General features: G+C 45.6%; 1 protein-coding gene across 3 annotated transcripts in view; it reads left to right on the top strand.

Annotated features, from left to right (window-relative positions):
- The window catches only part of SRGAP1 (SLIT-ROBO Rho GTPase activating protein 1), a 187,065-nt gene that overhangs the window by 90,118 nt on the left and 68,973 nt on the right, over positions 1-27,974 (top strand). For all 3 annotated transcript variants that reach the window (XM_068170431.1, XM_068170432.1, XM_068170436.1), the window contains exons 2-6: positions 7,162-7,357; positions 8,493-8,655; positions 17,467-17,529; positions 24,244-24,426; positions 24,815-24,943. In XM_068170431.1, the coding sequence (XP_068026532.1) occupies positions 7,162-7,357; positions 8,493-8,655; positions 17,467-17,529; positions 24,244-24,426; positions 24,815-24,943 (734 nt within the window). The remainder of the gene's footprint in view (positions 1-7,161; positions 7,358-8,492; positions 8,656-17,466; positions 17,530-24,243; positions 24,427-24,814; positions 24,944-27,974) is intronic.

Raw genomic sequence — 27,974 nt, forward strand, 5'->3', positions numbered from 1 at the left:
TCTCTGCTGGCAGCATCCTTAGTGGGCTGGAGTTAAGCACTGTCCTGAAATGAAATCTGAGCTGCAGATGCTGGCCAGCTGTGTTCAGCTGTACCAAGGCGTCCCCATCTTGACAGAGGAGCTGAAAGCAAGGCCTTACAAAGGCAGAAGGCTGGGGTGGAACTGTAAAGATCAGTCCCCTGGTGCAGCACCTAAGTTTCTAGCAGTGGGCTCAGATGTCAGCCATTCTTATGCTAAATACTCAAGTGTCTTCAAGGAGGAACTGCAAGATGATTAATGCTCCAATACCTGATTAATTACAAGTGCCTGTTGGTCACCAAATTATATTTAGGCAGAATTTAAGGCCTGAACCTTTTCCTCTGAAATATGATCTGGGTATCATAAGTGATGAGAATGAGGGATATAGGTGTTGAGAGGGATATATACATTCTCACCTGTGCCCTGTGACAGCACAAGGGGCAATGGATGCAAACTACAGCACAGGAAGCTCCACCTCAACATGAGGAAGAACTTCTTTACTGTAAGGGGCACAAAGCACTGGAACAGGCTCCCCAGAGAGGTTGTAGAGTCTCCTTCTTTGGAGACACTCAAGACCCATCAAGATGCATTCCTCTGCAACCTGTGCTGGATCCTATGGTCCTGCTCTGGCCAGGGATTGGACTCAAAGATCTCCAGAGGTCACTTCTAACCTGATGATGGAGTGGGTCTGGAGGAGGGCCACAAAAAGATCAGGGGGTTGGAGCAACTCTGCTACAAAGACAGCCAACGGAGTTCAGGCTGTTCAGCCTGGAGAAGAGGAGGCTTTGGGGGAACCTAATAGCAGCCTGCCAGTACCTGAAGGGGGCTACAAGAAGGATGGAGGGGGACTGTTCATAAAGGCCTGCAGTGGTAGGCCGAGGGACAATGCCTTCAAACTAGAGAAGAGCAGATTTAGAATGGATGTTAGGAACAGGTTCTTTACTGTGAGGATGCTGGAACACTGGAACATGTTGCCCAGGGAGGTGGTTGAGGCCCCATCCCTGGAGATATTAAAAGCAAGGCTTAAAAGAGCTCTGGGCAGCCTGAGCTAGTTGAGGATGTCCCTGCTGACTGTGGGGAAGTCGGACTAGATGACCTTCGGAGGTCCCTTCTGGCCTGGCCCATTCTATGATTCTGATATGCTCCAAGAACTCTACTGGGATTAAGAAGAAAAAATCACTAAGTTGTGATGGTTTGGGAATAGAAAGACTAAGATCCCATGTATTGTCCTTGGGGCATTTGATCAGACATTCCTGAGTGTTTTGAAACTAATCTGAAATAGACCATTTCTTTGTGAAGGAGGTGGTAGGAGGTGACACAGCTTTGTCTGAAGTTACCTGATCAGATAAAACCTGCAGTCCTAACTATGCCTTGTGAAAGCATATTTGTACTCTCAAATGGTTTTGCCAAGCAACTTACTTTTGCAGTCTTTCTCAGTATGGGACCCTGGGGCTGTTTGTATTATTATCCAGTAATGCTGCTATGTGTCTGCATAGGCTGTGAATTGTAATCGTGGCTTAAATACAGCTTCTTGCTGGAGCTCATCAAAGGGTGAGGCAGCATGTGGGAGGCTTGTAGTGCAGCAGAGGGTGACCAGGGAGAAGTGTCTGGCTCTGCAGCACCTTCCAGAGCTTTTTGCAAACAGCAAACCCCATGGCAAGGCTGCTCTGCGAGCACAAATGTTAATTCCAATTAGAAGGGAACTGAGGGTGGCAGACCAAAAGAGCGCTTGGGTTGGCTCAAGTGGGAAGCAGCTCACAGCAGGTGTCTAATGGTTGGTAGTGAAGGTTCAGGATGGTCCAGACTAGGCCCAGCCTGGTGTGACACAGCAGGAGCATTGCAGCATCACAGCAGAGATGTGGGCATTGTGGTGGGGAGTGCTGCGGCAGGGTGTCAGTCTGCAGGCCTGGTGTAGGTCTGGCAGTGGGTTAGGTCATACTAACTAATAGTCCAGAGAAGGGCCACAAGGATGATCAGAGGGGCCAGAGCTCCTCTCCTATGAGGAGAAGCAGAGAGTTGGGGTTGTTCAGTTTGGAGAAGAGAAGGCTCTGAGGAGACCAGTATGTGGCTTTCCAGGGTCTGAAGGGGGCCTACAAGAAAGCTGGGGAGGGACTTTGCAGGATGTCAGCTAGTGATAGGACTAGAGGGAATGGATCCAAGCTAGAGGAGGGGAGATTTAGATTAGATGTTAGGAAGAAGTTCTTCACTGTAAGGGTGGTGAGACACTGGAACAGGTTGCCCAGGGAGGTGATGGAAGCCCCATCCCTGGATGTTTTTAAGGCCAGGCTGTGCACGGCTCTGGGCAACCTGATGTAGTGAAAGTGTCCCTGCTGATGTCGAGGGGGTTGGAACTAGATGATCCTTGTGGTCCCTCCCAACCCTGACAATTCTGATTCTGTAATACAGTGCATTTATGAAGTATCCAGCTTCTGTGGTCAGGGGGGGTCTCCAATGGCTTTTTTTTGGATATTTGATGGAGGAATAGAATAGAATAGAATAGACCAGGTTGGAAGAGACCTTCAAGATCATCGAGTCCAACCTATCATCCAACACCACCCAACCAACTAACCCATGGCACCTTGTGCTTTGGTGTATGCAGAAGTGAAGGTGACAAGTTCTTTTTCATTGCTGGTATGTGGTCAGAGTCATTGTTGTGTGTCTCGTTGCATTATAACTCACCATAGGTGCCTTCAGGTGGAGCACAGGCCTCTAACTGGTTAGATATTTTTTCCTCCAGGGTGATGTGCTGCATTACTGCAGTGCTATGTAAGTCATTATTTGTAACACTGTGCTGTGTGCAAAGAGGTAACTCTGACAAATTTATTTCTGATGATGATTTGGATTATGTCATAGCTCAGCTTCATCCAGCTGGCAGCCAGTCACCAGTGGAGTCCCCCAGGGATCAGTGCTGGGCCCCATCCTCTTTAACATCTTTATTGATGATCTGCATGAGGGCATTGAGTCCATCATCAGTAAATTTGCTGATGACACCAAGCTGGGGGCAGGAGTTGATCTGCTGGAGGGTTGAGAGGCTCTGCAGAGGGACCTCGACAGGCTGGACAGATGGGCAGAGGCCAAGGGCATGAGATTGAACACATCCAAGTGCTGGGTTCTGCACATTGGCCACAACAACCCCATGCAGAGCTACAGGCTGGGGTCAGAGTGGCTGGAGAGCAGCCAGGCAGAGAGGGACCTGGGGGTGCTGGTTGATGGTAGGCTGAACATGAGCCTGCAGTGTGCCCAGGCAGCCAAGAGGACCAATGGCATCCTGGCCTGCATCAGGAAGAGTGTGGCCAGCAGGAGCAGGGAGGTCATTCTGCCCCTGTACACTGCACTGGTTAGGCCACACCTCGAGTACTGTGTCCAGGTCTGGGCCCCTCAGTTTAAGAAGGAGGTTGACTTGCTGGAGCGTGTCCAGAGAAGGGCAACAAAGTTGGTGAGGGGCTTGGAACACAGCCCTGTGAGGAGAGGCTGAGGGAGCTGGGGTTGTTTAGCCTGGAGAAGAGGAGACTCAGGGGTGACCTCATTGCTGTCTACAACTACCTGAAGGGAGGTTGTAGACAGGCAGAGGTTGGTCTCTTCTCCCAGGCAGCCAGCACCAGAACAAGAGGACACAGTCTCAGGCTGTGCCAGGGGAGGTTCAGGCTGGAGGTCAGGAGGAAGTTTTACACAGAGAGAGTGATTGCCCATTGGAATGGGCTGCCTGGGGAGGTGGTGGAGTCACCATCACTGGAGGTGTTCAGGAGGAGACTTGACAGGGTGCTTGGTTGCATGGGTTAGTTGATTAGGTGGTGTTGGGTGATAGGTTGGACGCGATGATCTTGAAGGTCTCTTCCAACCTGGCTTATTCCATTCCATTCCATTCCATTCCATTCCATTCCATTCCATTCCATTCCATTCCATTCCATTCCATTCCATTCCATTCCATTCCATTCCATTCCTCCAAAGGTCTTTTCCAAACCTATTCTGTGATTCTGTAATTTTGGTTTGTACTATACAAGTGTGAAGGAAGCCACTCTTGTCGAGCCAGCATCACAAAACTCCATCCATTTCTCATGTTGTGTCTTTTGTCCCTTGGTCATTGCTTCTTGTTCTTAGCTAAACTGTTCCTTGCTGCTCATTAACTCACTTCTGATTCCTTTTTCTAAAGTCTTCCTTTTTCCTGTTGCTATGGTAAAAGCCTGTCTAAAAAGGAGGAATTATAGCAGCAAGATCCACTGACCTACAAAATAATCAGATAGTTGCTCTGCACAGAGCTCTGCTTTTAAAGGGATTGGGAGAAAGTCTGTAGTAGGAATGGAAGATAGCCAGGTTCCAGGAACCATGTACATTGACATAGAGTTAGTCAAAACTCCACCTTGCAGGCAAAATTGCTCCTTCTAGTCAGTGACTCTCTGCAACTGGATTCTTGTATATAGGAATTTTCCACAATTGCAATATTAAAAGTACTGGACACTAAAAAGTAGTCCTGGGTTTTTGTATCTGTTGATAACCTGCCAGCTTTTAGGTACATTACAAGAGGGATGTGGAGGTGCTGGAAGGTGTCCAGAGAAGGGCCAGGAGGATGATCAGAGGGCTGGAGCACCTCTCCTGTGAGGACAGACTGAAGGAGTTGGGGCTGTTCAGTCTGCAGAAGAGAAGGCTCCGAGGTGACCTAATTGTGGCCTTCCAGTATCTGAAGGGAGCCTACAAGAAGGCTGGGGAGGGACTTCTCAGGATCTCAGGTAGTGATAGGACTAGGGGGAATGGAATGAAGCTGGAGGTGGGGAGATTCAGGCTGGATGTTAGGAGGAGGTTCTTCACCATGAGAGTGGTGAAGCCCTGGAATGGGTTGTCCAGGGAGGTGGTTGGGGCCCCGTCCCTGGAGGTGTTCAAGCCCAGGCTGGACGAGACTCTGGCCAGGCTGATGTAGTGTGGGGTGTCCCTGCCCATGGCAGGGGGGTTGGAACTAAATGATCCTTGTGGTCCCTTCCAACCCTGACTGATACTATGATACTATGATACATGAATGTCATTGATACAGTGTTGTAGTGCAGGGGCTCATCCTTGCTGGAGGCATGGTCCTTTTCCAGTGAACTGATCTGAAATGAAATGAAAACCAAACGATGAATTTCTTTGGTTCACCTCCCAGGCTGTAACAATGGATGGTTTCCTTGATGATTAACAGTGCAGCTGGTAGCTCAAAGGAGATCTAGAAGAAAATACTGCACTGTTGTCTTCTGTCTGGCTTAACAGATTTCTGTGCTGATACTTCTGTATTTCAAGGTAGATGTTTGAATTCCAGCAGAGTGGATCTCTGCCTTCATCATAACTTCTTTAAGATCAGTAAGGACACATTAATCCCTAGTTTCATCACATATTTGTTTGCTTTGCTTTGTTATTACTACTTACTGGTTTGCAGTTCCATGTGATGTTGGCAGTGGGGTTTAGATTACTTTCCTATTTCATGCCAGTGAGGCATCAAAGGTTTCCAAAATCTTCTCTCCCCCAGCGTGGTTATATTACAGAATCACAGAATTGCCAGGGGTGGAAGGAACCACAAGGATCGTCTAGTTCCAGCCCCCCTGCCATGGGCAGGGACACCTCACACTAGATCAGGTTGCTCACAGCCACACCCAGCCTGGCCTTAAAAACCTCCAGGGATGAGGCTTCCACCACCTCCCTGGGCAACCTATTCCAGTGTCTCACCACCCTCATGGTGAAGAACTTCTTCCTGATGTCAAATTTCAATCTCCCCTCCTCTAGCTTGGATCCATTCCCCCTAGTCCTATCACTATCTGACACCCTAAAAAGTCCCTCATCAGCTTTCTTGTATGCCCCCTTTCAGATACTGGAAGGCCACAGTAAGGTCTCATTAAGAATCAAGTGAAAGTTAACAGCAGTTTGCAGTTACACAGACCTGACTTCTGGCCTGTTGTTTTGCTGTCAATTAGACTTTGTTATAGCATGAAACTGGTTTGAAATTATATTCATATGTTATGGTCACAAACTGTTTACTCCTGTGTTTACTTCACAGTGTTGGATTACACTGTGCTTGGGCAGCTGACAAAACTCTAATGAAGCAGTCTCTCAGAAAGAAAAAGACAAGCCCTATTACATAGTAATTGTGCACATGCAAATAATGATAGGAAATGTGTTACTCTTACTCTAGATAATAACTGTGAGCACATACTCTCTTCCAAATTGACTGATTTTGGTTTATGGTAATAAATATAGAGTTTCTGGATATAATCTCTAAATAGAGGTACACCTCTTCATCTGTGTCTGCTTAAAATACTGGTGAATAGAATAGAATAGAGTAGAATAAACCAGGTTGGAAGAGACCTTCAAGATCATCGCATCCAACCTATCATCCAACACCACCTAAACAACTAACCCATGCAACCAAGCACCCCATCAAGTCCCCTCCTGAACACCTCCAATGATGGTGACTCCATCACCTCCCCAGGCAGCCCATTCCAATGGACAAACTCTCTCTGTGTAGAATTTCTTACTAACCTCCAGCCTAAACCTCCCCTGGCACAGCCTGAGACTGTGTCCTCTCATTCTGGTGCTGGCTGCCTGGGAGAAGAGACCAACCTCCGCATTTATAGTGCATAGTTCCTTCCTTGGCAGAGGTGGGACAGACAGAGAAACTCATTTGTGCACCATTATCTGGTGGATAATGCCCTCAGAGTTTATCACAAGGTTGTTTCCATGGTGTTTCATGGTGATGTACATGGTCCACCTGGCAGTCAGCCGGCTGGTTCCAGCCCAAAGGGTGCTTGGTTGTCCTGCTGCTAGTCAAACAGTTGTACACCACCTTCTGCAGGGAGATCACCCCAAACCAGGTATTATTCTAATGCCAGAGGCCAGGAAGAGGATGGGAGGGCAAGGAGGAAGCAGGTCTTCTGCTCATGTGAGCCCAGGGAGGTCCTGAGCCCTTGCCATAGCCCTTTGTGAGACAGACAGTGAGTGGAAGCATGCCTGTGGTGGCAGAAGTGAGACCTGCCACTGCTGCAACCCACCACAGGACCTGAAATCCAGATTCAGCAGGTGTAGCTGTGAGGCTGAAGTGCACTGGAATGTTTGTGATTTTGACTGGTAACACTTCATTCTCCTTCGCTTTCACTGACCTGAGTGGGTGTGTGCTTCTTCCACTAGAGATCCGAGCTCAACTCATCGAGCAGCAGAAATGCCTGGAGCAGCAGACTGAAATGAGAGTGCAGCTCCTTCAGGATCTGCAGGATTTCTTCCGTAAGAAGTCGGAAATAGAGATGGAGTATTCCCGGAACCTGGAGAAGCTGGCAGAGAGGTTCATGGCGAAAACAAGAAGCACGAAGGATCACCAGCAGTACAAGTAAGAGAGGTTTCCTTCCCCCTGCCCCGTGTTAGCTGTTGCTAGAGCATTAGAACTCTTTGATTCCCCCAGTTTTGAGTACTGCTAGGTGGAACCCAGGTTAGGATGGGATAGGATGGGATGGGATGGGATAGCATAGCATAGCATAGAATAGAATAGAATAGAATAGAATAGAATAGAATTAGAATAGATTAGAATAGAATAGAATTAACCAGGTTGGAAAAGACCTTTGAGATCATCAAGTCCAACCTGTCACCCAACACCATCTAATCAACTAAACGATGGCACCAAGCACTCCATCCAGTCTCTTCTTAAACACTTCCAGTGATGGTGACTCCACCACCTCCCTGGGCAGCCCATTCCAATGGCCAACCTCTCTTTCTGTGAAGAACTTCTTCCTAACATCCAGCCTAAACCTCCCATGGCATAGCTTGAGACTGTGTCCTCTTGTTCTGGTGCTGGCTGCCTGGGAGAAGAGACCAGCCCCCACCTGGCTACAACCCCCCTTCAGGTAGTTGTAGACAGCAATAAGGTCTCCCCTGAGCCTCCTCTTCTCCAGGCTGAGCAACCCCAGCTCCCTCAGCCTCTCCTCATAGGGCTTGTGCTCCAAACCCCTCCCCAGCTTCATTGCCCTTCTCTGGACTCGTTCCAGCAAGTCAACCTCCTTCCTAAACTGAGGGGCCCAGAACTGGACACAGTACCAAAGGCACATTCAAATTTTTTTCCACCCTTATTTAATAGCAGTGTAGCAGTTCTCATTGCCTTTGAAGATAGCTGGATGAGTAAACACTGTGTTGTTGATTTGACCATCTGCAATTACAAATGTACACTTCTGATCTGTATTTTTAGCTCCCTCAGTCCCTCCTCGTAAGGATCCTTGAGGTCCCTTCCAACCTGGTATTCTATGTATCTGTGAATGTAACTTTTTTATGTCTATACATAATACATGTGTATACATAATGTAGGTGGTTGAGGCCCCATCCCTGGAGGTGTTTAAGCCCAGGCTGGATGAGGCTCTGGCCAGGCTGATGTAGTGTGAGGTGTCCCTGCCCATGGCAGGGGGGTTGGAACTAGATGATCCTTGTGGTCCCTTCCAGCCCTGACTGATTCTATGATACTATGATCTCCTCCTTAGGAAAGACCAGAACCTCTTGTCACCTGTGAATTGCTGGTACTTACTCCTGAACCAAGTGAGAAGAGAAAGCAAAGACCATGCAACACTGAGTGATATCTACCTGAACAACGTGATCATGCGGTTCATGCAGATAAGCGAAGACTCCACCAGGATGTTCAAGAAGGTAACACAGCCCTCCAGCAGTCCTCCAGCCAGGCTTGTAAGATGCATGAGAGAGGCAAAAGTATTCTAATAGGTAGCATTTGAGGAGAAGATTCAGCAGCCATGGCACAAAATCTGTTTTAGCACACACATAAATTCTTCATGACTGTTCTCACAGAGCTGGAATGCCTGGGAACCTGCTGTATGTGCTGGTGACCTTAAGAGCTGAATCACAGCTATCCAAAAGGCAAGCATAAAAGCCTGTTCTCTCAAAAGCATGCTTGCCTACTCATGCTGAAAGGAAACAGTTTTCACTTAGGACTCCCAAAATAGTCATGCTGTATTAATGAATTATTTGGTAAACCAGGATTTCATTGTAGCTCTATCCAAGAGAGCAACTAATTCCAGCCAAACTAAGGGTGTGCCTCATAGTGTCTTGGCATAGAGTCAGTAATGTGTGCTGTGTTGCCTTTCTCTTCCCAAATTAAAGGTGAACATACACTTTTGATACCATAACTACTTCTGTTAGATCATGTAGGCATTGTCTCTGTACATGTTTGCCCATGTACATACCTGTTACCTGTTTGCATAACAAACACAGGGTGTAGATCCCTCTTCTGCTAAGCAAGCATTCTAGGCAGCATTAGTTTGACATCTACATATTGTGTTTGCAGTATTTGTTACAATGTTCTGGGGGAAAAAATAGCATATATAAATGCATAGCTGTCAGTCACAGTGGCATGCTGGCAAGCAGGCCTCATTAAAAAAGAGTTTAAATAGAACAAAGGCTACAAATGTAAAGCATGTGCCTGAATCATAGAATGGTCTGGGTTGGAAAGCACCTCCAAAGATACCTAGACAAACCCTCCCTGCAGTCAGCAGGGACATCCTCAACTAGATCAGGTTGCCCAGAGCCCTGTCGAGCCCTGCTTTTAATATCTCCAGGGATGGGGCCTCAACCACCTCCCTGGGCAACTTGTTGCAGTGTTCCAGCACCCTCATAGTAAAGAACTTATTCTTACATCCAGTCTAAATCTGCTCTTCTCTAGTTTGAAGCCATTGCCTCTCATCCTGTCACTGCAGGCCTTTGTAAACAGTCTTTCTCCATCCTTCGTGTAGGCTCCCTTCAGGTACTGGAAGGCTGCTATTAGGTCTCCCCGAAGCCTCCTCTTCTCCAGGCTGAACAGCCTGAACTCCCTTGGCTGTCTTTGTAGCAGAGTTGCTCCAACCCCCTGATCATTCTTGTGGCCCTCCTCTGGACCTGCTCCATCAGCTCCATGTCCTTCCTGTATTGAGGGCTTCAGATTTGGATGCAGTACTCCAAACGGTGACAACTAATCTTTTCAAAACAGGGAACTGATTTCACATGTACCTGACCACAGCCCCAGACAGATAGCAGTGTGCTGGGGAGAAGAACCAATCAAGGAAGCACATGGGTTGTACATGGAAGAAAAAAAGTGAAAGCATTTGGTGGTTTAGTTGATTAGGTGATGTTGGATGATAGGTTGGACACGATGATCTTCAAGGTCTCTTCCAGCCTGGTTTATTCTATTCTATTAATCAAATGTATTCATGTGCATTAAACTTCTAACAGCAAATAGAGCTGAGATTTGATCCATTTCAAGTAATAAATGTAAACAATAACAGTACTAATGGGAAGACTTCAAAAATAAAACCTAACAAGTGCATGCTTAGTAGCTTAATGCAGCCCATGATCTAGAGCAGGAGATACACCCATCTAAGGTCTCTGTACTCCAATGGCTTTCACAGCATTGCACAAAGCAGCACTTACTGTCTTCCTAAGCAATTTCCAAATACTAGCTAATCAAGCTTCTCTATATTCAGTAATTAGATCTTTTAATTATATGTCTTCCAGTTTATTAACCTGATAGTGGTACACATCACTATTATCATCTTGGTTTTAGTTCTCCCGTGGTCTTACAGCAGCAGCTTCTGCTTCTTTGGAGGTGCTTTAGCTCCACTCCCAAGTCTGGAGAGTAACTACACCAAGTCCATGATCAGAGCAGATTTCCATCTTTCTGCTCTGGACTCAAATCTGCCTGTTACAGACAGGGAAAGTGTCTCAGAGTGGATTGCCCCCATTCCTCACAAACAAGATACAGGGAGACAGCAGCAAAGTCATTCTGAACTTCTTGACTCTTTCTGCTCCCTCTTTTTTCTTCTTGAGAAGATGAGGCTCCCCATTTAATTCTCAGTGGTAGCCCTTACTGGTGTTTTTCCACCTTACTGATGGGCCCATTGGTCCTCAGATGAAACTTTGCCATTAAGTGAGCTCAGCATTTTCTAGAGGGATACTAACACTGTTTGCTACCCAAAGATTCACTCCAGCTTGAGTTGTAGTAATGTTTAAGGTCTAACAATTCCATTTTATGGCCATGCTTACCAGCAGAGTATTGTTTGGTTCCCTCTCCTGCTGATGTCTCCTACATGGGGAAGCAGCTCCTAGTCATGAGCCTGTAGCAACTCCTTCTCCAGTCCTTCTGAACAAAGTGTGTCCAGTGCCTGGTGTTGGTCTACATGAAGTGTCGTGATGAGGGTTGTCTGTGCCCTTGATATTTGTACCTTGACTTAGTCTCACTGTTCTTCCTCCAGTTCTTTCTTCTGTGTGCGTCTCTACATCTGTCTCAACATTTGTATTGCTGTGATGCAGTGATCCCTATTACTTCTGCCTTGCATGTTCTGATGGGCTAGGATATCTTGTGTTCAGGTACCTGACTGTACATGGCCTTCCTGTCTAGGCTGACCCACTTAACATGTAGATACTAGTTATTTTTGTTCTCCCAGGAGCTCTTTCTCATCCTTATTTCCAAGGGTGAGGGATCAAGCATTCATTTAAATGTACTAAATGCAAGACAAAGAGAGGATCTAGTTCAGAGATTTGTGTGACATTTATCTGATGATAGTAGTAGTAGTAGTAGTAGTAGTAATAATAATAATAATAATAATAATAATAATAATAATAATAATAATAATAATAATAATAATAAAAAACAACCAGGTTGGAAGAGACCTTCAAGATCATCGTGTCCAACCCATCAACCAATCCAACCCACCCAAACAGCTAACCCATGGCACCAAGCACTCCATCAAGTCTCCTCCTGAACACCTCCAATGATGGTGACTCCACCACCTCCTTGGGCAGCCCGTTCCAATGGGCAATCACTCTCTCTGTATAGAACTTCTTCCTAACATCCAACCTAAACCTCCCCTGGCACAGCCTGAGACTGTGTCCTCTTGTTCTGGTGCTGGCTGCCTGGGAGAAGAGACCAACCTCTGCCTGTTTACAACCTCCCTTCAGGTAGTTGTAGAGAGCAATAAGGTCACCCCTGAGTCTCCTCTTCTCCAGGCTAAGCACCCCCAGCTCCCTCAGTCTCAGTATGCCAGTCCTCATACTTCCAGACAGGAACTTAAGCTGTTCTTCATCTTCCTTACCGATGTATAAAAGCAGTACAAATTGCTGTTCGTGGCCTTTGTGCTGCACATAAAATTACAAACATAAAGTAGTAGAGTTCAAACATTGCATGCTTGCATGTTTCTTCAGGCAGATGGAGTAGATGGCCTCATGGGGACAATTAAAGAATAAAGTAATAAGGAAAAATGTCAAGCAGAAGGGAAAAGTATTATGCAGAACATTTCATGCAGCGATGCTGGTTACCCCAGCATTAATAATCGACTGCATAAACACATACCCACAAAATCCTTAAGCAGAGCTGTATATTTATAATTCATAAACATGTATTTTCTTTGGACAGTACCCATAATGAGCCAAGATGAGCATATCCTCCAATGTTTACAGTAAAAGATGCTGGAGAAGCCAAGCACAATAAATATTTTAGTTCCGTAATCTGGCTATTAACAAGGAATGTGACTACCTGCCAAATCTATTTGACTTCATAAAGCTCATGGCACACAGAGAGATTGTTTTATTTTTGCATCATTTTCTTAAACATTCTAAGGTTTGAAAAGATAACAGAGCTGTTTGTTGCTCTAGCCTGGCAAATCTGGGACAAAATTTGACTGTGAGTTGGTTGTGGCGGTGTCACTGCAGCTCATGAAAGCTCCCTAAAAGAAGAGTTTGCACATCACTTCCCCCAGGGACCAGCAGCAGACTCATTTTAAAGTAATGGTCACAGAATATTTTCACTAAATGATGTAACTGAGAATAGCATTTTGGTGTGCTGAATACAGGCCCTGAAGAGTTCCAGGAAGAACTGAACTGGGGTTGCTCAGTTTGGAGAAGAGAAGGCTCCAAAGTGATCTTGTGGCCTTCCGGTGTCTGAAGGGGGCCTACAAGAAAGCTGGTGAGGGAGTTTTCTAGGGTTTCCTGTAGTGATAGGAATGGGAGGAATGGATCCAAGCTAGAGGAGGGGAGATTGAGATTAGAAGTTAGGAAGAAGTTCTTCACCATGAGGGTGGTGAGACACTGGAACAGGTTGCCCAAAGAGGTGATGAAGTCTCATACCTGGATGTTTCTAAGGCCTGGCTGGATGTGGCTCTGGGCAACCTGATCTAGTGGAAAGTGTCCTTGTCCATGGCAGGGGGGTTGGAACTAGATGATCCTTGAGGTCCCTTCCAACCCTGACTGATACTATGATTGCACCATAAATAAAAATCTCTATAACATCTGATGTGTTGAAGGTTGAGTACATACTGAAAGGGTGGGTTAGGTACACTTGTCTTTTGCACAGGTGTGATCTGTCACAGTATCACAGTATCACAGTATAACTAAGGTTGGAAAAGACCTCGAGGATCATTGAGTCCAACCTGTCACCACAGACCCCATGACTAGACCATGGCACCAAGTGCCACGTCCAATCCCCTCTTGAACACCTCCAGGGACGGTGACTCCACCACCTCCCTGGGCAGCACATTCCAATGACGAACGACTCGCTCGGTTAAGAACTTCCTCCTCACCTCGAGTCTAAACCTCCCCTCCTCCTACTATGAGGTGAAAAAAAATTACTGTCTCTTAATGCTTTGAGCCAGATTAGTAATATATATACTATTTTTAGCAAGAGTTTGAGCTCTATCAGTTTTACTATGTTCCTTGTTCTTTGGATTAATAGATGCTAATACGTTTCCCTAGGCCACAGTGAATGAAGAAGCACCTCAGTGATTGCCTGTCAGGTAGTAGTGGCCTGATAGCAGCTATCAGCTTGGCTCCAGGAAAAAGTATGCAGCATCTTATGTTCTGTTGTTTGGCTACACTGAGAATAGGCTCCCAGAGGAGGACACAATTCAAACATGCTAACTGCTGCAGGGAGAATGTAGCCTAAAAGAGAAATAAGAGAGCCATTAACCACTGAGAATAAATGCACTTCTTAACTGGGGCTCTAATGCGCTGTGTATTCCACACTAAAAGCCGTCTTGTTTGCCACTCCAGCCAGGATTTCTTGATCTTAAATGCTAATGTGAAATGTGTTTGCTCTTGAAAAAAAATCCCTTTTGAACTGCTGAAGTTAACCAAATTTCCTGCTTTTTATTGGACAATTCCTACCCCATCTGTCATGACAAAAGTGGCATTATCCATCACTAGAGGTACCCTCTATGGGTTGGAGTCCCAGATGAACTGGCAGAAGGATGAATCATCTGTGGTCATGTGGCATTGCTAGGCTGTTTCTTCCTAATCTTCAGTCTTTTTGCTCATGGCCTCTCTCCCTCTCTTTTTGCTTCCTGCTTTAAAGCCTTTTGTCCTTGCATAAAAACTTCTCCCTCTTTCCTCTACTGTGACTGCATCCATTCACTTTCAAATTTACCATTGATTAGTGTGTGGCCTGGAAAAGTTCATGGTGGCTAGTAAATACTGAGGACTGGACTGCTTGTGCTTCAGTGCTAGACAAAGCCCTGAAGCAAAAAGAGGAGGCTCCTAGTAAGTAGGGGTCATTCCCCAAACCCTGAACTCATCTGGTGTCTATTTGCATTAAGGGGTAACTGAAGAGCAAAGGAGAGTGTGTCTTTCAATGACCTGCTGTGTGCTTTGCTGACAGCAAAATCTGAAAGGGTAAAAAGAAACTCAGTTTGGGGTTCTCTGTCTCACCTACTTAAGCAAACTTTTGCACAGCCAGGTTAAGGCATTCTGCCTCAGGACAGCCATTGCTGTATTTAGGGCTTGAGTTGTCATCAGCTTTGAGATTGTGGTAACCAACAGTTGAAAGGGGTAAATTGCTTGAAGCTGGAGTTCATCTGCAGCTTCTTCCCACACATGCATTCTTTCATCTTCCAGTCTTAATGTCAACCATCTTATTTGTATGTTTGTCCTTCTTTCTGCTAATTTAAAAAGCAGGCTGCTAATATTTAGCACTGCAAGAGAAAACAGGTGGCCTCCCCTTTTTGGAGATCTGAGGAGATGTGTAAGCTGCGTCAGAGCTGCACTGCTGACTTTTAAAGGCAGGCTGCCAACGCAAAGCGAGGAAAAGCAGTTCAGAATTTTTCCTAAAGCTTTTACTGTGTTTCCCTACAGCAGCCTGCAAATCTGCAATCCTTTTCCCACTCTTTGCAGGTGCTCTCTGCACTGTTAATGCATGTGAAATTTGGTCCTTAATAGTAAAAGGCTAGGGTCAGAGTGGCTGGAGAGCGGCCAGGCAGAGAGGGACCTGGGGGTGCTGGTCGATGGTAGGCTGAACATGAGCCTGCAGTGTGCCCAGGCAGCCAAGAGGGCCAATGGCATCCTGGCCTGCATCAGGAAGAGTGTGGCCAGCAGGAGCAGGGAGGTCATTGTGCCCCTGTACACTGCACTGGTTAGGCCACACCTCGAGTCCTGTGTCCAGTTCTGGGCCCCTCAGTTTAGGAAGGAGGTTGACTTGCTGGAGAGTGTCCAGAGAAGGGCAACAAAGTTAGTGAGGGGCTTGGAACACAGCCCTGTGAGGAGAGGCTGAGGGAGCTGAGGTTGCTTAGCCTGGAGAAGAGGAGACTCAGGGGTGACCTTATTGCTCTCTACAACTACCTGAAGGGGGGTTGTAGGCAGGCAGAGGTTGGTCTCTTCTCCCAGGCAACCAGCACCAGAACAAGAGGACACAGTCTCAGGCTGTACCAGGGGAGGTTCAGGTTGGAGGTCAGGAGGAAGTTTTACACAGAGAGAGTGATTGCCCATTGGAATGGGCTGCCTGGGGAGGTGGTGGAATCGCCATCACTGGAGGTGTTCAGGAGGAGACTTGATAGGGTGCTTGGTGCCATGGTTTAGTTGATCAGGTGGTGTTGGATGATAGGTTGGACACGATGATCTTGAAGGTCTCTTCCAACCTGGTCTGGTCTGGTCTGGTCTATTCTATTCTATTCTAAATGAAAATAATCTGGTACTTGCCAAGAACTGGAGGTAGTAAGTTTTATGGTCTAGATACTTCAGCAGAAGAGCACACACCTCATGAAAAATGCCAGACTTTGAGAAGTATAAGCAGTACAGTTTTGTAGTTCTGTGTAACTTGACTCCTGAGCATTTGTTTATTTGTGCCTTAGCTGCCACAGCCAATGCCCTTGGGAATACAAGAATTTCAATGAAGTGGTTTTTAATTTGCATGGCTAGCTTCTTACCAGCTGAAAAAAAATCATCTTGTCTATAAGTATTGGAGTGTGTATTGATAAGCAGTGTGGCATGTTCCTGAAAAGCCCTGCCCAGATTTAGAGGTCTGACAGTAGGAATTGGGGGTGGGGGGGAAATCAGAATTGTGTTCCAGCTACTGGTTATGTCTGTTTCATCCTGCTGGAAGACACAGTGGGTGGGATGTGTGGCGTGATTCCTCCTCATACGTGGGCGTTGCGCTGGGAATTCTCATTCCGAAGCCAGTGTTCCAGCAGGTGTGTCAGTGATGGCCAAGCATGTGTTAGCAGCTTTGGAGATTAGCTGTCTCTGAGGATTGCCCATTGGCTTCTATATAAATACAAAGTACTTCTCATAGCTAAGGCCATTATCTATCATGAAGTTGGAGTTTCTAGAAGCCAGGCTGATTATCAATTTGTTCACAGAAGGAAAGAAAAAGCTGACATTTCCAGCCTGGATGTTAGGATGTTGGGCATCATGGAAGAGACGTAGCCAGGCTGTTTGACAAATCCTACAGCTGCTTTCCAAAGGCTATGGTACAAATTCCTTCAGCTCATGCACAGTTGCCACAATTTTCATCTCATTGAGCTACTATGGGCAGCTAACAAAGGCATATATTTGAATGAGGCTCCAATTAAATACTCTTCTCTTGACGTTCTTGCTTTTGTTAATAATTGCAGCTGAGCCTTTCTTTTTTCCTTCTGGGTCAGAATGAAAGTAAAGGCTCAGTCTGGAAAAGCTAAACAAAGCTGTTTCAGCAGCCCACCCTGTGGAATATTATGCAGTTGTGTATCTGTTTCAAAGAGGAGCCACAATTATTTTTGCCTAAATATTTAGTTGCATGTGCTGAGAAACAAAGACTGTTCTAAAGGTCAAGTTGGGGAGGATGTGCCTCTAGAATATGGCAGGCCACATGGCTCAGTTTTTGTGGATATCATAGCAGTTATAAAACAATACACAGTGTGTACCATTTAAAAAAGCTTAAGGCATTAATCCTGAACTGCACTCTTCCTGTTGGCACCTACTTTCCTCATGCTTCATGGGAAAAATCTCACAAGATACTTCTGGGTTTCCTTTCAGAAGTCATCTGTCCAGGTGTTACCGCTCTACCTCTGCCATCATTATTTTTAGTGCACTGTACTGCTGTCAGAGCAGTGTCTTTCCAAGCAGCTCTACATTCACTGTCTAGGATGAACAATAAGTATGAGTGTCAAAAGAAACAAATGTGTGTTGCAGGTTTTTGCATGCCTTATTCTAATTACTTATTTCTAATTACAGAGCAAAGAGATTGCGTTTCAGCTGCATGAGGACTTAATGAAAGTTCTTAACGAGCTTTACACAGTGAGTACAGTTACTTACTTAGCTTATCTTATACACATTCCATATTGGGTTTCTTCTATGAGCATTAAACACCCTTTTATCTAGCAAGTTACTCCCCACTGGAGATGCTTACTTTTGTCTCTTTACACAAGTCTAACCTATCTCTTTCAGAAAGGCTGCACATTTGTTTACAGTGCAGATACTAATGCTTTCAGGATTACTGTTTTATTTTCAACTCTTTTTCCCCCCCAGACTATGCTAAGCCATTTTTTTAAAGTTATTAATAAGATATTTTTACTTGGAGCTTACCAGAGCAAAGCTTCTTCCTTTTCTGCTTTGTATTTGTGCACTACACTTAGTAAAAAATCAGCAAATGGTAATGATGTGCCCTCCCCTCTCCTTGGCTAGGATAAGTAAATCATGAAAACAAGAACAGAAAAAGAGAGGGCTGTGTAGTCTCTCCATACAACTCAGAGAGGGCAAGGAAAGTAAGATCAAGAGGGATTGAAACCTGTCTCACTGTACTGGGTTATTTGGATTTTAGTTCTTGACACATACTCCTAAAATCCACCCAAACCTTTCCCTGGTTTTGCTTTTCAGGGATTTTATTTGAGGCTTCATTTTTGTTTGCATCTGAAATCACTGATTTTGTAGGGTGTGATACTGCAGAACCTTGCTGGCTCAGGCCTGTAGTCAGTGAAGCAGGTTGGGATCAGCTTCTGCAAAGCTGTGATAGCCACAGACCATTCACACAGCTGCAGGGGATCGGGAACTGTAGGAGCCATTGCACAAGTGACTTTCAGTGGTGCCTAAGCCCTGAAGATAGAGTCTTGTTTCAGTTAAATAGTTGTGCAACTCCAGTGCCTGATGAGGCACCAGATCAGTGCCCATGCTAGGAAAACAGTGAAGCATGTGCTGAAATACTTTGCTAAAACACCAGTGAGGATCTGCAGGATTGGATCCTGGTATTTTTACCCTTTTTCTTTACACTAGGTTGTAGCCAGGCGGATGTTGGTCTCTTCTCCCAGGCAGCCAGTACCAGAACAAGAGGACACAGTCTCAGGCTGTGCCAGGGGAGGTTCAGGTTGGATGTTAGGAAGAAGTTCTACACAGAGAGAGTGATTGCCCATTGGAATGGGCTGCCTGGGGAGGTGGTGGAGTCACCATCATTGGAGGTGTTGAGGAGGAGACTTGATGGGGTGCTTGGTGCCATGGGTTAGTTGTTTAGCTGGGTTGGATTGGTTGATGGGTTGGACGTGATGATCTTGAAGGTCTCTTCCAACCTGGTTTGGTTTATTCTAAGTAAAGGTTTATTCTAAATTAAGGAGGGAGGCAGAGTCTTTCCTTGCAATGGAGGCAGATCTCCACTGTGTATATATCTAGCTAAGGGTGCCTCTAAAGGAGTTGGAAGTGGAGAATCAATGAAGTAACAAGTCTGCTAAAAATACAGAGCTGTTCTGGTAACTTATTAGATGAGCATGAATGGTGGAGAAAAGTAATGCACATCACACAAATACATCTTCATATGTTCCTCTTGGCTTTCCAGATTGCTTCTAATAGCATCACACTTTTCACAAGCAATACAGTAATACAGAAAATGGAAGAGTAGGGACAGTCCAAAGCAAACAATTTAATATTAATATGACCGCTGTGCTGCTTGCATTTTCCATTGCTTTATCTTACTCTTTTGAAGTCTTGGCTATTTAATATCTCAAGATAGTTTCTGCCAGATTTTCTTCTTTCTTTGCTGAACTAACACAGAACCTGGATTCTCCATGGAAAGGTTAGGTCCACTTTGCTGTGTCATGCCAGAGATCTGAGAAGGTAAAATCAGTAATTCTGTATTGTTGGTAATACAGCAATGGCAATTCCTGGAACCACATCAGAGGCTGGTTTGGAAGCAAACAGGATGTTGAAAACAGCCAATACTGAGCTTACTTAACTGCTGGAGTTAAGTAGTTTACTGATGTAGTAAAATTGGCATATGATTTTATGTCTTGGGGAACAGATACCTAACCTGATTTAATGAATTCCTTACAACTGCACCTCTGATAAGAATTCACAACTTAGCTGAAACAGTCCAAACCCAGTAATTGCAACAGGGATGAACTACTGCTCCATTAAATTCCTATTTCCTGGGAAACACTATGAAAAAGAAGAAATGAAACGCTATGAAAAAGAAAGATGTGTATGCTAAAGGAAAAACAGAGCCTTGCTGCAGCAACATTCCTGCCTTGTAGCCCACAGGAGTACAGCATTAATTGCTGTCTCGTGGGTGGATTGGTTCAGATAACAAGTGTGGGTTTAAATAAAATAATTATCTAAGGATTTCCTCTAATGTGCCCTTCCCTGTGGTAAGTGCCCTAAGCCTTACGTGCTGAGCTCTTACGAATGAGGGTGAACGTTCGGCACGCAAAATGAGATGCTTGTGTCACTGAGAGAGCAGTCTGTCACCTGCAGGTGGGAGAGTACATAGATGGGGTAGCATAATATTTTTCATCTGCTTGTAATCACAGTTACCTATCAGACATCTGTATCTTGCATCACTGGGTCTGCAGAGGAAACCTGCTAAACTGATAGAAGATAAACTCGCCGTTTAATTGCAGAAAGGGTTTAGCATGCACTCAGCAGTGCCTGTTCACTACAGTGGCGAAGTGCAGCATATCTCATGATGACAGCTCAGCATCTGCAAAATTACAACCTGGCTCTCTCTTTTCAGTGCACACTTGATGGCTTATCAATAAGCACTTTGGAGACTAATTAAAGTTAGTCCAGTGGTGGATACTCTCCAGGAAGGTCTATCGTTCAGCACTTTGGATGCTTGTGAAGCGGCATGGCTTATTTCATCAGATCATTTGTGGTTTAAACAGTAGTGGATCTGGGGATCTGCTACATACTAACAAATGGGAGATTGGTGGATCTCAGAACTCTACATACAGTTAGCCTAGCTGCAAGAATTAGATAAGCTTGTTACTGTCTTCTACAGTGCCTAACAGTCTTTTCAAAACTGCAAGGAGAAAAAATGGTGCAGTGGTAAGAGAGTGTCATATATCACAGTATCACACAGTATAACTAAGGTTGGAAGAGACCTCGAGGATCATCGAGTCCTACCTGTCACCACAGCCCCCATGACTAGACCATGGCACCAAGTGCCACGTCCAATCTCCTCTTGAACACCTCCAGGGATGGTGACTCCACCACCTCCCTGGGCAGCACATTCCAATGACGAACGACTCGCTCGGTGAAGAACTTTCTCCTCACCTCGAGTCTAAACCTCCCCTGGTGCAGCTTGAGACTGTGTCCTCTTGTTCTGGTGCTGGGTGCCTGGGAGAAGAGACCAACCCCTTCCTGGCTACAACCACCTTTCTGGTAGTTGTAGAGGGCAATGAGGTCTCCCCTGAGCCTCCTCTTCTCCAGGCTAAACAATCCCAGCTCCCTCAGCCTCTCCTCACAGGGCTGTGCTCAAGGCCTCTCCCCAGCCTTGTTGCCCTTCTCTGGACACGTTCAAGTGTCTCAATGTCCTTCTTAAACTGAGGGGCCCAGAACTGGACACAGGACTCAAGGTGCAGCCTAACCAATGCAGAGTCCAGGGGCACAGTGACTTCCCTGCTCCTGCTGGCCACACTATTCCTAATGCAGGCCAGGATGCCATTGGCCTTCTTGGCCACCTGGGCACACTGCTGGCTCATATTCAGGCAGCTGTCGATCAGCACCCCCAGGTCCCTCTCTGTTTGGCAGCTCTGCATCCTGGCATGCAAATTCTTAGCTAATTTGTTGAAGCATGCACAGAAATATTTGGAGGCCAACTCCCTGGCTTGTTCCCATTTATTTTCCTTATGTGTCTGCCTGATGCTTTCTCAAGTTAAGTTTAGCTGCTGCAATATCAGCTCTAAAAAACCCTAACAACCTGAGGAAAGATGAGAAAGGCTGAAGCTGTCAGCTTTCCTCAGAGGCTTACAAAATAATGATGTCACCAGAACATGAGATAAGCGATGCTGTCAGCATAACAAACTGAACAGGAGTCAAATGCATAGGCTGATCACTGATCTGTACATGATCTGTATGGATTTCCAAACTGGCATGGCTTGAGAGGACACACTCTGACTGTTGTCCAGCCCTGAGTACACTTCCAAAAGGAGGGTTGGTTTGGGCTTTTTTTCAATGTTAGTTATTTTAGGAGTCATTTGTACCAGAAACTCATGCAGAGTTTGTTGCAGGAGCATGGATTTCAATTAAAGTCCTTATTTCTCCAGAGAGACTATGAGCTCCATGTCATCCTCACACAAAACCTGACTTTAAATCAGAGTATAGTGAGATGTGCTGGATTTGTTAGCATGCTGCAAGCAGGCAGTGAGAGGAAGAAATACTCTCCAGTGATGTGAGGTTAGTGGAGTCAGAGTTGGAGGCACCTGAGCCTTTGTTCACCCTTTGCAGGAAGAAAAACTTGAGAGAGTACAAAAGAAAATTGCCTTTCCTGAAGGGTAAGACACATGAGTTAGCATTGTCCCATCAACTAAAAAGCCTCTGTGTTGACACAGAACAAAAGGTAGAAAAGGAAAGCAAGCATCTGAAGAATTCTATAAAGAAGCACTCACAAAATCAAATAAAAAGGTGAAAAGAGAAGGGCACAACCTTGGTTTTCATTTCCTTTTCCCATCATTTTTAATAGAGCCATATCACTTTCTGTGCTTCTCAAGTTAGTTTTATAAAACATTTCTTTAAGAAGTGCATTTCTTATCCTTCAGTAATCATTTCCATGTGGTTGTATGAGTTAGACTCCCCAGGTACAGATTACTGACAACTTTAGACAGGCCTTTGCTAACAGTGCAGGGTAGAGAGAGCTGAATGTGCCATTTGGGTAGGCTGGGAGCTGTGCAGATTGCTGCTCTGCAGCCATGCCTGCTCCTTCCAGTGTGGCTTGTTTTGTCTTCCAGTTTTTGCCTCACCCACATATACTGAAGTTGCTCACTGCAGGTGTAAGCAGTGCTAGGGCAGGGAGCTGTGCACTCTGCTCAGGCCTTGGAGCGCATCTGTGCTATAAAACAGAGCAGCAGCAGCAAGAACACCAAGCCCTGCTCCAGGCAGTTTGGCTGCAAACATATGTTTTTAAAACTGAAAACAAGGCCATTCTTTTTGATGCATGTCTCCAAACGTTTTACTTTGCTAGAGGAAGTTGGTGAAGAGCTGCCTGTTTCGTTTTTGATATCAATCCTATTTCAGTTATATCAACAGCATGGCATCGGGATTAAATAGTGACATACACTGTTGCAGTGTAGAACAGATGCATAACATACAGGGTTACATAAAACTGTAGCCCTCTAAAAGCCTCTTTCTGTTGCACAAGGCTTTAAATATGCATCAGTTCAGCCATCACCTGACATGGTGTGCAGTTGATTTGTGTTATGCTAAGCCATGCTGCTGCGAATTTGCACTGTCTAGCCTTTGTGTCCCCACTGTCGGTACTCTCTTCATGCTCCTTAGGGTGGCCAAACGACATGGTTTCAAAAACTACCCCTCTCCCTAGGCAATACTTTAAGTCACCTCCCCAGGCTGGTGTGTCTCCTCCGAGGATCACACAAAGCTCTGCTGAGGGAGGAACAGCCCTCCCCAGCTGTGTTCTTTGGAGGAGATGTGAATGGCTTGCATGGCCTCAGCCCAAAGATAACATCTGCTGATGAGAGCTTTGGCACCCTGTGAAGAAGAGAGAAGGCTGCAGACCGCCTGAGAATGCCTTCCTGCTTTGTTCTTTGCTTGAAACTTAAGATAACACACACACAAAAAAACCCACCAAAACCCCACCCAAACCCAGCCAAAATCACAAACCCCCCAAACCTAAATTAAGCAAAACCAAACTAAAAAGGAGGGGGGTGGAGAAGGTGGAACTAGGCTTTCTTTGCTGAGAGTGACAGACCTCTCCAGCAGACAGGCATGATTTGTGGCTGCTTGCTGCCCATTATGCAGCATTTGAGATGAGGCTTTTCTTGCCTGAGGAAGAAAGGGAGGACTGGACTAAAGCAGTCCCTCTCCCTCTTTGTGGTCTGTGCAAGCATGTGTTTGCAGTCTGGCAGCCCAAGCTTTCCTGGCTGCAGAGCCAGAATGTATGTAAAAGCGAGATAATGCTATTAACTGGGGGACTATCAGGAAGGCTTCTTCACAACTTATTTATCAGGTGGCATCTTGTACAGCTCTGACATGGTTTTATATGGTGCCCTATCTCCTGGCTATGCAATTGGGAGCCACATCTTTCCAGGCTGTGGACAGCCATCCAGCTGGCTGTAGATGTGCTCCCAAGCCCCAAAATTCCTATTGCCTCTGCTTCCTTAGTGCTGAAGAGGTCCTTCTGCTTTCAAACATTCAATGTCCACAGCTGAGCTGTCAAGCTAACCGTGAAGATGTCAGACAGATCTGGCACTGCTGTAGACTTAGTTTTCTCGCTCATTATTTCAGGTTTTCATTCAAATATAAAAATCCTGAAGTTCAATAAGAGGGATTTTACTCTTCCCTATCAAAGCAATGCTGGTGGGGAGGGGAGGGAAGTCCCTATTGAGATGCTACTAAATAATTCAGAAAAGAAAAATGGAACCAGAATTCCTTAATCTCTGTTGGCAAGGAAACTTCTCCAAGGCACGTGTTAATAAGTGAACATTTTACTCAGAGAGCCTCTGATTGCTCTGTAGATACCTTTGTTGTATTTTCATCTTTTTCTAACTCTCCTTTGACTCTTGTCTTTTGCAGGTCATGAAAACATACCACATGTATCATGCAGAGAGCATCAGTGCAGAAAGCAAACTGAAGGAGGCAGAGAAGCAAGAAGAAAAACAGATTGGGAGGTCAGGGGACCCTGTTTTTCACATCCGACTGGAAGACAGGCACCAGAGACGGAGCTCTGTGAAAAAGATCGAAAAAATGAAGGAAAAAGTAAATATTCCCTTTATTGAGCTTCATTTGAAGTGAATTCAGTGCATTAGTGCATTTCTGCATGATACTGGAGAGAGAAGTCCAGTGGGAAAACAAAATTAAACAGTATACATAATAAACTGGCAGTGGATTGTAGATAACTTGACTTAATTGCAGTTCAGAGAGGGGAGCACTTAATTCCCAGCGTAATTCTTACTATATGGTTTCTCCTGTTGGAAACAAAACATTAAGTTAGCCCCGTGGATTGCATTTGTTACATGCATAACAGGCTGGCAGCTTACATTCATTCTCGTTAATAGAAATGTGTGCTGGGATTGTTACCATTTTTGCTACATCACAAGCAGTGAAGTCACTCAAACACACTGATGCACCATCTTCTTTCTCCCAGCGCCAAGCAAAATACTCTGAGAACAAGCTGAAATCCATCAAGGCCCGGAATGAATACCTGCTCACCCTTGAAGCAACCAATGCTTCTGTTTTCAAGTACTATATTCATGACCTCTCAGATTTAATTGATGTAAGTATTGGCACACTTGGGTTTATGTTTCTTCTGTTCAGGGATAATCTTGCTGTTTCACTTTCAAAGGGGAGCCGCTAGTCGCATGGGTTGCCTACAATACGCCTATCATTCATCATATCGCATCGTGTAATCAACAAGGTTTTCTCTTCAGCTTTGGACTTCAGAAAATAAAGTGCCAATAAAATGCTGAAGCCACTCCTTTAAAGTTAGAACATTGTCACAGAGTCACAGAATGTTAGAGGTTGGAAGGGACCTCCAGATATCAAGTCACACGCCCCTGCCACAAGCAGGATCAGCTAGGGTGGTCCTCACAGGAATGTTTTGAAAGTCTCCAGTGGAGACTCCACATCCTCTCTGGGCAGCTGTTTCCAGTGCTCCATCACCCTCACTGTAAAGAAGTTTCTCCTCATGTTGAGTCCCCCTCCACTTGACACCCACCCCTCAGGTATTTATAGGCATCTATGAGATCCCCTCTCAACACTAAACAGCCCCAGGTCTCTCAGTCTCTGTTCATAGGAGAGATGCTCAAGTACTCTAATCATCCTCATGACTGTCTAATGGACTCTCTCCAGCAGGTCCCTGCCTCTCTTGAATTTGGGAGCCCAAAACTGGACACAGTACCCCAGGTGTGGTCTCACCAGGGCAGAGTAGAGGGGGAGAAGAATCTCCCTAGACCTGCTGGACACACTTTTCTTGATGCACCCCAGGATACAAGGGCCAGAAGGGCACATTGCTGTGCCATGGAGAGCTTGCTGTCCACTAGGACTCCAAGGTCTTTCTCTGGGGAGCTGCTCTCCAGTAGGGCAGCCCCTGACCTGTACTGTTGCCTGCTGTTATTCCTCTCCAGGTGCAGGATCCTGCACTGGAACTTCATGAGGTTAATTGAACTTCATTGTTTTCTCTCCATGTGGCAAGAGCCAGTATGACAGGGATAGCACAAAATGGGTAGACATTACCATTTTGGACTATAAAAGGATTTCTGAAGTCCAAATATTTTTTCCAAGGTAAACTTCTTAATTGAGTATTTTAACACAAAATAAGGCATTTCCTCTGTGTCTTCAAAATCCTTGTTTTGTTAATTTAGTCATTAGGTCAAATATACACTGCTGCTTATTATTGTTTCATGTAGTTTGCAGAACAGACACAATCAATCCTGCACTCTGTACTGTCAACAAGAGTTGTTACTGATTTTCATTAAGTTATTCATGTGATGAAGTCCTAGGAGAATGAGGCTGGATGCTGATCTCAACTCATGCTAACATTTGGTATCCAAAATTTGTATTACTGACATTTTTAGATGAGGGAGGATCACACACTCAAGCATGTCCAACTCTTTTCATAAGCTGACCACAAGGAGAGACTGAGCTGGAGCTCTTTAGATTGGAGAAGAGGAGACTAAGGGCTGACCTCATTCATGTTTGTAAATATGTGAAGGGTGAGTGCCAAGAGGATGGAGTCAGGCTCTGTTCAGTGATGCCCAGTGTCAGGACATGGGGCAGTGGGTGGAAGTTGAAGCATAGGAAGTTCCATGCAAACATGAGGAAAAATGCTTTCACTGTGAGTGTGACAGAACACTGGGACAGGCTGCCCAGGGGGTTGTGCAGTCTCTCTCTCTGTAAATATTCAAGACTTGCCTGAATGTGTTCCTGTGGATCTGCTCTAGGTGATCCTGCTCTGGCAGGGGGTGTGGACTGGATGATCTTTCTGCCCCTGTACTCAGCATTGGTTAGGCCACACCTTGAGGACTGTGTCCAGTTCTGGGCCCCTCAGTTTAGGAAAGATACTGAGATGCTGGAATGTGTCTAGAGAAGGGCAACAAGGCTGGGGAGGGGTTTGGAGCACAAGCCCTGTGAGGAGAGACTGAGGGAGCTGGGGTTGCTCAGCCTGGAGAAGAGGAGACTCAGGGGTGACCTTCTTGCTCTCTACAACTACCTGAAGGGGGTTTGTAGACAGGTGGATGTTGGTCTCTTCTCCCAGGCAGCCAGTACCAGAACAAGAGGACACAGTCTTAGGCTGTGCCAGGGGAGGTTCACGTTGGATGTTAGGAAGAAGTTCTATACAGAGAGAGTGATTGCCCATTGGAATGGGCTGCCCGGGGAGGTGGTGGAGTCACCGTCATTGAAGGTGTTCAGGAGGAGACTTGATGGGGTGCTTGGTGCCATGGGTTAGTTGTTTAGGTGGGTTGGATTGGTTGGTGGGTTGTTCACGATGATCTTGAAGGTCTCTTCCAACCTGGTTTGGTTTATTCTAAATAGATTTCTACAGTATTTGGTAATGGAGGAAAACGATGCCTGCTTTGGGTGGCTGTTTCCAAGCCATGGGCCAACATGGGCAGTAACATTCTTTTGGCAAAATGGCTTTAGAAATGACTCTTCCCTAAGGAATTTAAATGGAAAGTCTAGCTGTGGCCTTTGCATCAGTGTTTTGTAAGAGCAGGCTGTAGACATGTGCAGCCAGAATTTGCCTCAGAGCCAATTTAATCCGGTGGTGAGCTTGTTTAGATGAAGTGTCTTTCAGACATTTGTATGTGATCAGAACATGCTGTGAAAGCTTTGGTATCTATCTAGACAGTGTTTACTACTTGACAAAGGAAACACTTTTGGTAAATGCAAGAGTCTTGGCAAAATGTTGAGGTTATATCATTGGAATGTGAGACATGCTTCCCACTGGCCATATGTTGCAACAGTTCAGACTGTCTCCTTCTGTAAATCTGTAACTGCAATGGCACCATTCAGAGTTTTCAAAGCAGTAGTGGCAATCTCATTCTTCACCCCATCTACTGTGTCCCCATCTGCCTGCTGCTCTCCATGGTTGCCTGAGCTCTCTGCCTGTACAGAAGGGGATTACTTCTCTATGTGTGAATTCCAGTTGACATGGAAGGGATTTAGATTTGCTCAAGCTGAAACAAAATGGGTTTTTACATTACTGAAAAATGCTCTTCACCATGAGAGTGGTGAAGCCCACAACCCCTGGAATGGGTTGTCCAGGGAGGTGGTTGAGGCCCTGTCCCTGGAGGTGTTTAAGAGCA

Source organism: Melanerpes formicivorus, unplaced genomic scaffold (genome assembly GCF_026170545.1).
Source record: "Melanerpes formicivorus ecotype bairdi unplaced genomic scaffold, bMelFor1.0.p_v2 SCAF_3, whole genome shotgun sequence".
NCBI lineage: Eukaryota > Metazoa > Chordata > Aves > Piciformes > Picidae > Melanerpes > Melanerpes formicivorus.